At 53.3% G+C, this 14,449-nt stretch overlaps 2 protein-coding genes across 2 annotated transcripts; both read right to left on the bottom strand.

Moving 5' to 3' along the window:
- Window positions 1-1,757: 1,757 nt before the first annotated feature.
- On the bottom strand, window positions 1,758-6,450 carry ELMO3 (engulfment and cell motility 3). Its single transcript, XM_081273857.1, has 20 exons — window positions 5,975-6,450; window positions 5,799-5,839; window positions 5,640-5,712; window positions 5,399-5,449; window positions 5,041-5,210; window positions 4,849-4,948; window positions 4,595-4,746; window positions 4,433-4,511; window positions 4,287-4,337; window positions 4,084-4,206; window positions 3,859-3,990; window positions 3,656-3,757; window positions 3,443-3,551; window positions 3,200-3,336; window positions 2,935-3,098; window positions 2,729-2,841; window positions 2,526-2,630; window positions 2,346-2,428; window positions 2,178-2,264; window positions 1,758-2,090 (listed from the first exon to the last, which is right to left on the bottom strand). Exons 1-20 carry the CDS (start codon window positions 6,050-6,052, stop codon window positions 1,878-1,880), a joined length of 2,163 nt encoding a protein of 720 aa, XP_081129983.1. The 5' UTR covers window positions 6,053-6,450; the 3' UTR covers window positions 1,758-1,877.
- Window positions 6,451-6,467: 17 nt separating this feature from the next.
- On the bottom strand, window positions 6,468-13,116 carry E2F4 (E2F transcription factor 4). The gene is given in 12 exon segments (XM_081273873.1): window positions 6,468-7,356; window positions 7,468-7,512; window positions 7,722-7,769; window positions 9,675-9,875; window positions 10,315-10,612; window positions 10,829-10,890; window positions 11,581-11,624; window positions 11,941-12,102; window positions 12,243-12,352; window positions 12,790-12,997; window positions 12,999-13,053; window positions 13,056-13,116. Coding segments are annotated over 12 exon segments (1,395 nt in total). The 5' UTR covers window positions 13,102-13,116; the 3' UTR covers window positions 6,468-7,240.
- Window positions 13,117-14,449: the final 1,333 nt, after the last annotated feature.

Below are 14,449 nucleotides of genomic sequence, written 5' to 3'. Positions count from 1 at the left end.
AGTGACTTCTCAACAGCAGCTCTGAAAAACATCTGTCAAGCTGACCCTCCATGTGTCCCCATACTTTGTCCATCTTCTTATCAGTTCTAGGAGCAGCTGGCAAATGCTCTTCAAATGCCTACAGGCATTGTGCTTCATGTGGGTTTTCAGAGATGCCAAAGCTCTCCCAGTGCCCAGGCCTTAGGGAGGCAAAAAGCCAACATGGACAGTCCAGTGTACAGGGTATGTATGAACAGAGAAAGAAGCACCTGGAACCACAAGCCTAGGGAACTTGACCTGGAGGGTCAAGGAAAGAATCAAGACAGAAATGGGCAGAAGGGACTTTGGGGTTCCACAATGACAGAGAGTACACATAGGCCCTGATGGTGTTCAGGGAGAATGTCAGTTTGGACCAAGCTCGGAGAACCCTGCAGGCCACAGGCATTCAGTTGGAAGGGCTAAAAACTACTTAAAAACTACATATCTGCTATCCTTGTGGCTCAACTTAGTGCCTACTCATGGTAACTCTTGACTATTAGCCCATAAATAATAGAGAAACACTGAAGAATATAAAGTGTGTGCACCTGTGTGTGTGTGTGTGTGTGTGTGTGTTCAAATCTGATTCAAGAAAACATCTGTAGTAGCAGGTATTGAGATGACTGAAAGAACAAGACTAGAGGCTGGTAGTCAGTAGGTTATTGCCTGATGGTGGCATGGACAAGGGAGTAGAAACATTGAGAAAGAAGAATTGGCAGTATTGGAAGACTAACCGCATCTGGAATCCCTGTCCTCCCATTTCCAACTTGAACTCAAGAGCAAACTGTTTTAAGCATGGTGGAAATCTCTGAATCTAGGCATGGGCATCCTGGCTACCCAAGGATCAAAAGTGTAACTTAGTGGGGCAAATGCTCCCCCAGCATGTTCTCCATAGGAGATGCAATTTCATCTGCTTTCAAGGTGAAACACTGATGGTTAACACTGTTAAACACAATCTTTGAGGAGACACTGGGAAGGAGAAATAATGAGTGGCATGGAGAAGGAAGTCAGGATGGTGGTAGCTTTCAGCCTGCCCTGTGGGTCCCATGGGCTGCTATGCTCTACTCTGCCTCAGTGGCTTGGAGGCTGTGGCCACAGACTCCAGCTGGGCCCAACACACTTTGCCTCATCTGCCCAACATCTCTCACCTATATACAGCCCCCATGTCATTCATGCTCCTAAGTTATGTTTTCATCAGAACTGTGCAGTGCTTCCTGCACAGAGTTCCCTCTTGTCCAGATCAGCCCATATACTCTCTCAAGCCTGGGGATGCCCTTTGGAATCTGAGCTTGTCCTTCAACAGAAAGCAGGCCCAGTTTTATATCTGTCCCTTTACTACCTGTCACCAGAGGCCTCCAAGTGCCACAAAGAACATGGGCCAGAGCCAAGCAGGGATGAAGACTGAGGTAAGATTGTCAGGAGCTTTCTGGAAGCAGAGCTTCTAGACTAGGGTCCTATTAATGCTTCCCAGGAAACATCCATTTAGGGCATTGTCTCCTGGCCTGCTACTTCTCTCAGCTAGTTGGTGATCCTAGACAACAAGCTACTCTCTTTGCAGGCCCACACTGAGGAAAGATAAGAACTCATCTGGAAGAAGGGCAACAGCCCCAACCTATCCCAACCCAACTTAGAGCGCAAGCCCCCTAAATGTAGCTGCTCAAGTTTGCAGTCCTACCTTGTTGTCGTATCTCATTCACTAAATTTGAAGTCAGAGGATGACTCTCGTGGCTTGGCCTACAAGGTTCAGAGCTAGCTTGACACACACCTAAGAGCCAAGCTGACTTTATTTTTGCCCATGCTTCTCTACACTCCACCCCTTGTGGCTGGCACAGGGGTGGCAGCTATGGCCCCTGGCCAGCTTGTCAAGATTCAATAATGCTGCAGTCATAGCAGAAATTGAAGTTGGTGGGGGGTGGAGGCACAGGTGGTGGCTGCTCGGGGATGGGCACATTCTCTAGCTCCAACAATCGCAGCTTGGTCTCCATTGTCAACAGCTGCTCCAGGTCCAGCCGGGTCTGCTCACTGCCCATAGGGCTGCCTAGCAGGGCATTCAGCCCATCTGTCCACAGATAGTACTGGGGACGATGGGGCCAGCTTCATGAGAGACTGTTCAATCTGCTCCCCCACCCATCTGCTCCACTCAGCCTCACCCAGACACTCACATCACGTTTGGAGGGGGCAATGAAGTTGAGGTATGCCTCCTCCTCCCCGCGGTCATAGCTGATGGAGAAAGCCAACTCATAAAGATCCTAGGGAAGCAGAAAGCAGGGACATTGAGCATGGACTAGCGCAGGCAGGCAAGAGGAAGCCACTGGTCCCACTATATATACCTTGTTCTGCTTCCCAGAGCCCTTCTCCCGGACATGGGGGCAGTCCTTGCCTGTCAGGAGTGCCCTGATGTCAACAACAGGGACTGCAAGAAGAAATACTGGGCTGATCACTGGGGCCCCAGACAGCCCTAGGGCATGGGGCATCTAGAGAGAGCAGGTATTAGACCCCTGGCTGCTTACTCTGCTCGGGCAGGCTCTCTGGGGTGGGTGGGTTGGTACCTTCCTCTACATCCCCATACTGCAGCACCTTGTGGTTTGGGGACAAGCAGCAGAACCATAGCTTGTCTGTGCAGAGAACAAGGAAGAGGGAAGGAAGGAATGATGAGAGGGGGCCCTGGGTCCAACCCAGCTACCCTCTGCCTCTCCTCAGCACACTCAGAGACCCTGGCGCCTCCTGCTGCTGATCTTGCGGAAGAGAGTCCCCTCGCAGAGGCGGAGCAAACGCTGCTGGCGGATCAAGCTCATGAGCTCCGGCTTCAGCTTCTCCCTCAGCTCTCTGGGTGGGAAGTAGGGAGTCACAGATCAGGATTGACCTGGGGCACCTTAGTAGGTAGGAGCTGGCACTGGAAAGCCATTCCTACCAACTCACAGTATGGGAGGGGCCAGTGTGCCCTCCTGGTGCAGTCGCTCTGTCTGCCTCAGCCGCAGCACCTCCCCGTAGGTGAGCGCGTTCACCTTGGTACGGAAGAGCTCCAGGGACGTAGGCTTCAGGGCCAGTGTACGAGCCAGCTGTTCCCGTACCACCTGCATAACCTGGGGCCACCCTAAGCTCAGCTTGGGACCTGAGCTCTGGGGCCCTCCTCAGAGCAACCTCCTTCCTTGACCTCCCAGTCCTCCCACCCCACCCCACTGACCTTGTCAAAATCTTCCTGTGTTGCCCTCATCTCTTTCCAGGTCTTATTTAGCAGCTGGATGGCCACACAGAAAAACTCATGAAAACTCTGGTCCTGTCCGAAGAACATGGGCGAGAAGTCCTGGGCTGTCTCGGAGCCTGGAGCGGGGGGGCAGGAGGGGCTCAGGGAGAAGGTGTGTGCAGCCCCTGGCCCTCTCTGCCCTTCCGTCCCCTGTCCCCATATACACTGCCCAGCTCCACTCACAAGGTTCCCCAACATGGAGCAGCTCACACAGTAGCACAGTCAGCTGGATGCTGCTCCGGGCAAAGGGACACTCATGTTTGTCCTCCCGGCTGCTGTTTTCCAACACGAACTGGGGTAGTGGCAGCAGAGAATGGGGACAGTCTTGGCTAAGCCCACAGGGATCCTGCCAAGGTGAGGCTACTGCCATCCCCACTCCCCTACCCGGTAACTGACCCGGCTGTATGCACTGGGTGCATGTCTGGAGAAGTACAGCATGTTGTCCAGGGCCAGCAAGCCTGGGGGCACACGTTCCAGGTCCTGCGCAGGGTTGCTGTTCTACGGGTGGGAGCACATGCATTCAGAAAGGGCCATAGCCTCTGGTATAGTCATAGCCTGAATGGAGGCCAAGGTGGGGACTTGGGGTAGGGGTCACTCACAGAGAAGCCCAATTTGCGAAATTCTCGGGCACAGAGTGAACGTCGACGGTCAGCACTCAGCCCCGTGCTCAAGGACTCCCCTTCCAGTTCAAAGGCAGCCTGGCGCAGGGCCTGCAGCTGTTCCCGCTGCTCCTGGGGTCATTATTGGGGGGAACAATATCATAGATTTAAGATTGAAGCTATCCCCAAGCTTCAAGCTGTGCCCCACCCATCTCCAAGACACACCTGGCTATAGGGGTCAAGTGGTGTCCGCATGCGTGGCTCCAGCAGCCCCAGTGTAAGGGCCTGCAGCACATACAAGTGATGGGCCATCTCATCACCCAGTGGTGTTGCACTATGGATGATGTTCTGGAGGAAAGACAGACAAAGGGTTTGAGGTGGGCTTACTGGGAGAAGAGGCGTGGGGAGGGGTTTCCCTAGTTTCCTACCTTGTAGATGAACTGGCGAAGGTTTCTCTGCCACAGGTAGTCAAGCATGTGCTGAGGCGGATGGGAAGGGGAATTAAATGATTTAATACTGGGGTGGAGCACAATGCCCACCAGCTGATCCTTCCAAGCAGCTACTATATAGATACCTTCCTTTCTGTAGGGTTGGCTCCCTGCAGCAAGGCTGTAAGCAGGGCCATTGCCTTGGTTTGCAGCTGCTGGTTCATCCTATAGCAGGAGGAGGGGTGGGCTCAGCTTAACACCCAGGATCTCATCCTGCTCCCCCATCTATACCTCACCCCAGAGCTTACACCTGCAGGTGCACCAGTAGCCTATCCAGTGGCACCTCACTCTTGACCAGATGGCCCAGGGCAGGGCTGCTCAAGGTCACACTCTCCAGCAGCCGAAGGGCCAGGGGCTGCACAGAAGCATCCATCAGGTTCATGTTCACATAGCATACCACCTGTAAGAGGGGTAGGGTATTGTCGCTATCTGACCGCCACAAGGGGCAGACCCTGGCACTGCCCAACTGCCCTACCCACATCCCCTAGAAAAGCCCACCCACCTTCCTGACAAAAGGGATGCTGAGCGTCTCCCAGGACACCACACCGTGCTCCATAAGCTCCAGGAAGGCCTTCAGCCCGAGGGCTAGCACCTCTCCTAGGCTGGGGTAGGGGGCACATTTGGGGCTGAGCAGGACCAGACCAGGCCCCCCAAGCCCTACCATGTCTCCATCCCTCCACAGCCCTGTGCTCACTCGTCCCCATCCTCAATGATGGTGCCTAGTCTCTGAAGCCCATCACGGCTGATGACCTCCTGGGCAAAGGTCATGTCTGTGGCCAGCAGAACCAGGTGCCTCAGGGCTTCCTGGCGCACTTCTCGACTTGGACTCTGTAGCCCACCCAACAGCTTCTCAGCCTCAAGGTCCTGGCAGGAGTGGGAAGAGAGCAGAGGTGGAGTTTGGAAAATTAAGGACTGGAAGAGTGGGAACCCAGATTTCCACTAGGTGGGGCACTGCTGAGCTGGGGCCAGACCTAGGGCAGAGGCCACCAGGCACTTTAAAGGAGTGCGGTAGAGAGGCAGGCAAGAGAAGATGGGGCCAAGAGGGGCATTACTGGGGCAGTGCTGAGGCACAGGATGCTGCCATTCTTGATCTCTCCACGGTTCTGCAGAAAACAGCAGAAAGGGGAAGCACAGTCAAGGAGAGTTCTGAGGGTGATCAACTGGGTTGTCAGGATTAGGGGATCAGTGAAATTCACTTTAGGAGAGGGGGAGGATGAGTCTGCAGAATCAGGGCCAGGTGGGTTAGAGAGGTCATAGGGTGGAGCATGGGGGCTGGGGAACAGGGGGACTAACATTCTCAGTGATGTATCTCCTGTGCCCATCAGCAAACTGCAGGGCGTACCGCTCCGAGTGAGTCAGGCTCCACCTGCGGGTCACAGAGCTCAGGGAGGCAGGTAGGAGGCTTCCTCCCGCTTGCCCCTCCCCCACCCCTTGCTGGCCCACCGGACTCACGCGTCGCACACCTCCTTCAACACAGCGGCCAGGGGTTTTGCCTGCAAGTGGAGCTGTCATTCACGTGGCGGGAGTGGGGAGGAGTTGGGGGATGGGGGGCTGAATAAGGAGGGCTGAGCTGACCCGAGGGAAATGGGTGACCCCAGAGGTGGGCAGTGGGCAGGAGGCCGGATGACCTGGTCCAGTTGGATGAGCTGTGGGATGGCGTCACGCATCTGGACAGCAATCTTCACCACATTCCGTGGGGGCGCCATGGTCCAACCCAGCCGTGGGTGCCTGCACTTTCCACGAAATGTGCCACCTCCTGCTGAGGGCGCACCTGCCCGAGTCCCTGAGGACGAGTAGGGCGTCCCTCTGTCCGCGACCTGGCTCCGGTGGCAGGTACTCACCGACCAGGCCCCCACTCCTGGCCAGAAGCCGCGGCCTTCCCAAGGGAGCCAAGGCTAGTTCCGGGTTGGAGTCCGGGGGCAGGAGGGTAGGCCAGCGCCCGCCCAGCCTGCCTGTCCCAGCAAGACAGCCCCGCCCCGCGCCAAGGTGTGGCAGGTGGGGGCGGGGAGGGCAGGCTGCCTGCTGCTGCTCCACTTCCCATTCCAGCAAAGTGACCCAACCCAATCCTGCCACCAATCCAACGTAGTCCCAGAGAGGGGCCCAAAAAAATCAGATCAGAGATAGCCTTAGGCATGGTCTTTATTCATTTGGACACTGTACAAATATTACAATTTCCTTTTGCTGCAAAAAGTATAAAAATAATCTTTATATAGGAATCCATTCGTTACTGTAAATCTTTCTAAATCTCTGCAAATGGCTCTAAATGACGGTAAATGAATAAATGGAAATGAAGGGGAGCTACGGGGTATCAGGCCTCAGGGACTGACCTGCAGGGATTTCTAGCTAAAGACCTCAGTTCCTTCTTGTTAGCACCCCCCCACCCACCACTGCCACCTGCAGGTTCCCAAGGCTCAGGGCCCAGCAGAAGTGGGGGGGCACATGAGAGGTCCAGGAGAAGCTTGGGGTAAGTAGGTGATTAAGGAAGCTAGAGTAGTGGCTGGCAAGTACCCAGCTCCATCCTGCCTTTCCCTCTTTTTGGGGAGAGGGGCTGGCAGGAGCAGGGCAGTGTGCTGGACAAGGTGCCCTATGGGGACAATGACAGGTCAGTGCCACTGGGTAGCAGCTGAGCCTGGGATGGGGGAAGCTCCAGAAAAGAAGAGGCAAACACTTTGGCTCCGTGATGGAGAGGGCTGAGCCCCTTTCCCTTGCTCTACTAGCACAGTACAAGCGCCAGTGCACGAGTGGGAGGTGTGGCCAGAACTGCAGTGTGGGAAGGCTGGGGAAGCCAGGAGTCTGTGGCTCTCAAGCCTTTTAAGGGCAGGGTGGGGAAAGTCCCCAGTCAGCCCCCAACTCAGACAGTCTGGGTTCCAGCCATTCGGCGGCGTATATCCCTGTCAGAGGTTGAGAACAGGCACGTCAAAGAGATCACAGACACCTTCACTCTCGTCCAGGTTGTAGATGTAATCGTGGTCTCCAGGGGGTGGAGAGAGACGAAGTAGGGGGGCAAACACTGCAGAGAGCACTAGGCTAAGGCCCTGTGCCAAAGCCCCATCCAATAGCCACCCAAGCTCCTGCCCACAGCCATCCACTTTCTGAGGCCCCACCTCTCCATACCACCCACCTTCTGAGGACATCAGCTCCTCCAGCAGCTCTGAGCTCATACACTCTGAAAATAGAACACAGTGACATTCTAGCTATACCACTTCACTCATCAAAATCCATGAAATAGATTCCCCTAAACCCCAATCAGGAGATTTCACCCTTTGTCCTGAGTACCAACCACAACCAAAAGGTCCTCAAAAGGGACAAACAACAGCTGTGACATGCAATGAATTCACATTCCTCATCCCCAACACCAGAAGGAATGCAGCCTACCTCGTGTCGGGTCAAAGATTTCTGACAGCTCTTTGGGGAGTTCCAAAACTGAAAGACAAGAAAGTCATGGTTGAGCTGGGCACAGTGGTGCACACCTATAATTCTAGCAGCTCAGGAGGCTGAGGCAGGAGGCTGAGGCAGGAGGATGGCAAGTTCAAAGCCAACCTCAGCAACTTATCGAGGCTCTAAGCAATCAGTGAGACTCTAGCTCTAAATAAAACATATAACCAAAAAAAATTAAAAAAAAAAAAGGGGGGGGGGGCTGGGAATTTGGCTCAGTGATAAAGTGCCCCAGGTTCAATCCCTGGTACCAAAAAATAAAAATAAAAAAGCCATGTTCAAGGTAGAGATCCAGCCTGGTCACAATAGAGGCCCCATGTTCCTCAGATCCAACTTCACCTACCCAGGGCTCCACATAGCTAAACATATGTAGGCTCCAACCCAGGCCAAGCTGGTATTATTTTCTGGTCTCTTCTGCTACACCTGAATTTCTCAGTACTGAGCCCAGGGTACCAGACCCATTGCAAATGACTGGTATAGTCTTTCTAATTCAGAGGCTCTGAAGAGGGTAACGGACTTTTGTCCCTTTTTGGGTTCAGTGTGCACACCCTGTCTGGTGGAGGATGCCATACCCCATTCACTCCCATCCTTTTGAGCACCTGCTCTATGCTGGCCTCAGAGGCTACACCCTAGGTGGGGTCACCTGGAGGAGGTAGACACTTTGACAAGGGACAATACTACAGGGTGATGACCCCTACTACATATGGGAAGGATACACATGGGAAGAAAATAAAACTAGAGAGAACCAAAAAGGATGCCATAAACCAGGTTTAGGAATTTGGATTTTTTTTTTTTCCCATAAGGCTTTAGGGAACCATTGAAGATACTTTTTTTTCATTTTGGTGCTAGGGACTCCTGCATACTACCACTGAAGTATATTCGCAGCCATGAAGGTACTTTTATAAAAAGAGAAATGCCAAAGTCAGGTTTATATTTCAGAAAGATCATTCTGTCAGTAAGGATTAAGAGAAGGATGCTAACAAGTTTGGAATTAAGGTGGCTAGTAATTACCCTGAGTGCTGAGAATGCAAAAAGGATGTCTCAAGATAGACTTCACTGGGCAATGTGGGGTGGGCAGCAGAGAAAGAACTGGAGTAACACCCAGGTGTCAAGTCAGCCTGAGTGACTAGGGCCAGTGGTACAGTGCCCATGGAGATGGAAAAGCAAATTTCAGGAGGAAAATGAGTTAAATTGAGGACATGTGGAAATGAAGCGTTCACTGGAGACGAAGAGGACAGTCAGTGCCACAGAAGTGCGGAGGTGTGTACACTAAGAGGAGGCTAGAGAATTCTTATACCTATAGCCGGAGCCTTCCACAGTGTGAAACAGAACAAAGCAACTGGGATACACAGAAAGATGCAAGGACTGGCATAATTAAAGCCAAAGAGGGATAACATCAGGAGAGAACACCAGAGTCCAGCCTTACAGAAACCTGCTGGGTTCAGGACCACATTAAGAGCAGCACTACTACAGCTGGGGCAGGGACACTGCTGGCTGTCAACTGATGATGATCAGATTGAGATAAGGAGGAGACTAGGGATTACTTTTTCCAGGGATCCACATAGAGAAGAGACAAGGAAGAAAGGATGGTGACATGGAGGAGCAAGTGTCAATCAGTGGGGTAAGAGACTCAGTGGTACTTTTAGAGGTGACAGGCAGGGCTTAAGAGAAGGCCAGGGAGTTCCATGTTAGCCCAAGAGGGAGGCAAAAGGGCACTGGCACTGACTCAGAGGCCAGATACTCTGCTTTTGGCAGAGAGTGGTGATATCAGACAGGGGTTCAAAGCAGGGCTGGGTTCCAGCCCCAATTCTGCACCCAACCTGTACTGGGCTAAGGCTAGACTCTCCCTGCTGCCCCTGAGGTGGGGTGGGTATAGAAGGGACAAATACTCACCACCTGTCGGTTCCACCTTGATGGGGTCAAAGGAGGTAGAAGGGTTGGGTCCGGATGAACTGCTAGTGCTGCTGCTGCTACTACTACTGCTGTCCAGCAGGGCAGAAGACTGCAGTGGCCGGGTGTCCAGTGCTGTTGGGCCTAGAGGGAGTGAGCCGAGCTCACCATTGTCCTTGCTGTCAGTTCCAGAGCCACCACTCACTGAAACAACATTTCCCAAACCCAGTCACACAGGAGGCAGAAAGTGGGTCATTGAAATTGGCTGGGAAGAACCCATGGCCAGAAAGACCACAGTTCTGGCTTCCAGACTGGTTTCCAAGAATTAGGCACTGCCAGTCACTCCAGAAGAGTTAACCCGGAAACAAGTCATTGAAGGAGACAGAGGCACAAGTTCTATAAGGAGGAAGACTCCTAGACAATATGGGTCCAAGAGGGGTTGCCAAAGTAGGTCAGACACTGTCAGATCTTCCCTGTTTAAAAAGGCTTATTCACTGCCATGGCAAGGGGGATTAGGTGGGGACCAGGGAAAGACCAACCCTGACAGTCTAATCCAATTCTTGAGTATGACACCCCGCAACAGAGGTATTGCTTCTCAGGCCCCAGAAGATAACCCCGTCACCAGCTGTCCATTAGGCCTCACCTGTGATTTCAGCTGCTGGACCCGTTACCCCTGGGACTTCTGTGTTGCCAGGAACATGGATGGGAGTGGTAAGCTGGGGACTACTTGGACGTGAAGTTTCCTGAGGCTGAGCTAAGGTAGGCTTGGGCAGAGGTGGAGGGGTAGGAATAGCAGGTGGGCTCTGAAGCAGATCCTCAGGTGGTGGCACAGGCACAGCCACAGGTGGCGAACTCAATGCCTCTTTATTCACAAGCAGCACTTCGATGGGGCCACTCATACTCTTCAGGTGAATCTGGTACTTCTTCTGCCCATTGAGACCCTAGAGGTGGACGGTAGGGACAGGTAGAATTACAAGCAGGCACGGCTCCTGCTTGACCCTGGGTCAGGGCAACAGTGTCTTCACAACCAGGCTGCCCATCCTCCTAGATAACCCCAAACCCCAGGCCTCCCCTTACCTACCCCACCCTTGACTTATCAGACTCCACAGCCAGCACCCGCCCTCAGTTGACACAGCCTGACTGGGCTGAGTACCCACCTCTGGGATGGGCACCTCTAGGCTGGTGCCTGATGGGGCACGGATGGCCAGGAGGGTGTCTCCTAGAACGAGAATGGGTCAGCTGAGAATGGAGGTGCCTGCCCCTTGGAGCAAGGTAGGAGATCAGTCTCTAAGGAACTAAAGAACAGACCTCCACCATACCCACAGTGACTGGGCAGAGCTAAAGTGCTTCTCTCTCTAATAGTCCAGGTCAGTAACCAGGAAATATGGGTTTAAACACATTTGTGGAGTGAAAGATCATTGGCCATGGGCATCTCACTTTTCAAGTAACAATCCTGTTCCCTAGGAATGGTGTTTTGGCCAAGGCAAATGTTCCTTTCCCAGAACCAATCTGAGGAATACAAAATGGATACAGGGTAATAGCTCCTGTATCCACAATGCAATTGAATTAACTACAGGGTGGAAGTGGGGACCACTGTCCCCTGCATATGTCACCCACAAACACATATACACTATCTTCCTTGTGCTACTGTCAAGACAAACCCAGAAGTCAATGTCGATGGGGGCAAACCCAGGGACCCACCCCAGAATTCTTGCGTTCGCTCCATATAGCAGGCCTAATGGAGTCCCAGTGACCCTCAAATGGAGGACTTACCCTGCCTGCTTCCTCCTTGGGCAGACCCCAGGGACTATCTTAAGAAATGGAACTCTCCTTGGGGACTGAGTCTGATACTTGGGGCTGTGGCTCAGCCTAGCCCTACCCCATCTCCCCCTACCCAGGCTCTGCTCACCAGCAAAGCATCTGCAGATGTCCTCATGAGTCACGTAGGCCAAGGTGTGAGGGTTAAGGAGAACAGCTGATGCCCTGCCTGTGATGTCAGATGTCAGACCACAAAGGAGACCCAACACTTTAGCAAAGGTGTGACACACACACACCCTCAGGAGAAGTTCTGGGGCCTGGGTCCATGTGGGGAGATCATAGGCTAGGAATGGAAGGGGAGGGGGCTCTTAGAAAGGAGCCTGAAGCTAGGACCTGGATATGAGGCTCCATCCTCCCAGGAGGGACAGGGCCCAGGACACCAAGGAACAAACCCAGCTGAACCAGGGGCCCTTTGCCCCCTCCCCCAAAGCAGGGACCGCCAGGAGGATATCAGCTGTTCTGCACGTCCTCTGTGACATTCCGGATGCTTTGTTGCACCCACACCTTGTGCTGGTCAAGTTCTTGCTCCCGCTGCTGCAGCTCCTCGATTTCTGCCTTGAGCTCAATTAGCTTGTCCGCAATCTCTCGAGTGTTGCAGCCAGGCCCCACACCCCTGAGTGGGGGAATGAGACTGAGAGGGACTGCCAGAAACTCCAAGTCCCATGGCCCCTGCTCTGTCTGGCACCCTCCACCCCATAACCCTGACACTTTTGGGTAGGTGACCACACTGCTTTCCCAGATATCCCCACTCACTTCCACTGGATGCTGTTCTTGGATTTTTTCTCGATCAGCCCAATACCTTCCAACACGTTGGTAATGTCATAAATCCGCCGCTTCTGGCGCACAGCTAAGGTGTCAGCTGCCTGGCGGGCAGAAGAGAGTAGAGTGCTCAGCCTCACTCTCAGATGTACCCCAGCTACCTTGAGATTTGGTTTGGGTGGTCTGGGAAGGGTGTAGCCTGGGTTCCAACCTGCTGTAGTGCCTCTAGGCACTACAGGAGCTCGGGACGCCGGGGTGAGGAGACCTGGCAGAGATCTGAACTGATGTTTTGATGCTCTTTACCCCTCATCTGCCAGGGAGGGCACGAGGGCTAGCACCTGCAGCCTGGAGCCTGGCACACAGGTGACGCTCAATGGCCTCGGCCGAATGAATGAAACAGCCCCCGGCCTCTCTCCTGCGAGAAAGCACACGGATGGCGGCCAGCTCTCAGAAGACTCAGCGGGGACGTCCAAGGGTTCCCGCTACCGGAGGCCTGGCCCACCATCCTGCTCCCCCTGTTGCCCCTAAGCCCGTGCCGCACCAGCTTGAGGTCAAGCACGCCGTCCTTGGCCTCCTGCAGAAGTGACACGAACTTGGTGGTGAGAAGTCCCAGGCTCTTCTCATGCCGGCTTGGAGTGCCCGGGGGCGGCGGCGCCTGTGGCCCGGCCTCCGCCATCGCGCCCGCCCGCCGCCTCCCCTCAGCCAGGCCAGGCCAGGCCGGCGCCGCCGCCACTTCCGCTTCCGTTCCTTGCCGCCGGAGCCACCGTCGCTACTTCCGCTTCCGCCTCGTGTCCTCCCAGGGAACTGGCGCAATTCCTGTCTGCAAACAAGAGCGTAAAACTTCGGGGAACATCCGTAAATATTCAAGTGCCGAAAAAGACGAAAACAAGCCCTGACAAGTGGGGGAGGGATGTGGAGGAAGTCAGCGAGCAGCCCCGACAGTAGAGAATAGGGAGCCGTCGGAATCTTCCTTGCCAACCTGGCCCCAAACCATCTGCCCAGCCCTTTCAGGAGAGACTACACTGCCTGATAAGTCTAGCCTGCTCCCCAAAAACTGTTGGAAAAGGCTGCCTCACCCTCTTTCTGCCCCTTACTTCCTGCCAAGCAGCAAGCGCTAACTACATCTAGCTTGACCACTTCTCTTTATCCCTGTCCTCCTTCCATGGTCCCAGGGTCATCTTCTTTTCTGTCCACACTACAGTGCTCAGAGGTCGTGGAACTCTTTTACAACCACTTCCCTGCCACTACAGAGCTGTTTACCTATGTAAGAATACAAGTAAGACCTCAGAGCACTTCCTGGCATGTTGCAAGAATTATGTTTTTGCTGGTATGTTTTGTTTATTTGTGATAATGGAGATTGAACCCAGGGGCATTTTACCACTGAGCTATAGCCCTAGCCCTTTTTATTTTTATTTTTTTAATTTTTGAGACAGAACTTTCGATCCTCCTGCCTCAGCTGAATTAGTTGGGATTATGGGAGAGCACCATGGAACCTGACTTTTTGTTATTTTTAACATGGTTATTACTTATTACTGTTGTTATTTTAGGTCAAGTTTTCTGGGAAACAGACTTTGAAACACGGATTTGCTGGCATCAAGTCTATTGAGGATCCACCTTGGTAAGGGAGTAAGACAAGCGGAATTATAAGTAAGATAGCTCTGAAATTAGGGTAGGCCTTCTGAGGCGTTCCAGTCTTTGTTGTTGTTGTTATTGCAGTTCTAGAGATCAAACTCAAGGCCTCATCTGTGCTAAGCTAGCACTCTACCACTGAGTTACATTTTCAGTTCAGGTACCCAGCCTTTGTACCCTAGTATTGATTCAGAGCCTTACACTTGGTAGCTGTGAAACCTCAGCAGATTACACTATGGGCAGCTGGGGAATGAGGGCCTCTGCCCTGAAGGATGGATTTGGGTGTTGCACCAAATATCCACTAAATCATTACTATCCTGTAGTCCCTTCCATGGCTCCTATCACTCACAGAATTAACACAGCCATCAGACCTCTGTCCTGCCTCACTCACTGTGCTCCCTCTTCACTACAGTCTATGACCTCTGCTGTGGAGAGGTACACAGCCTCCTCCCAGGGCACACTTTACCCTTCATCCCCGGTTGAGGCTGAATCTACTTCACGTCTTTGCTCTGAGCACTAACAGGGCTTGTCAAGACTTGATAATCACGGGGAGTAGAGCACCCCACCCCCGC

The sequence above is a fragment of the Spermophilus citellus genome (assembly GCF_964194105.1).
Source record: "Spermophilus citellus genome assembly, chromosome: 18".
NCBI classification, from domain to species: Eukaryota; Metazoa; Chordata; class Mammalia; order Rodentia; family Sciuridae; genus Spermophilus; species Spermophilus citellus.
This window is presented reverse-complemented; position numbering and strand designations above follow the sequence as displayed.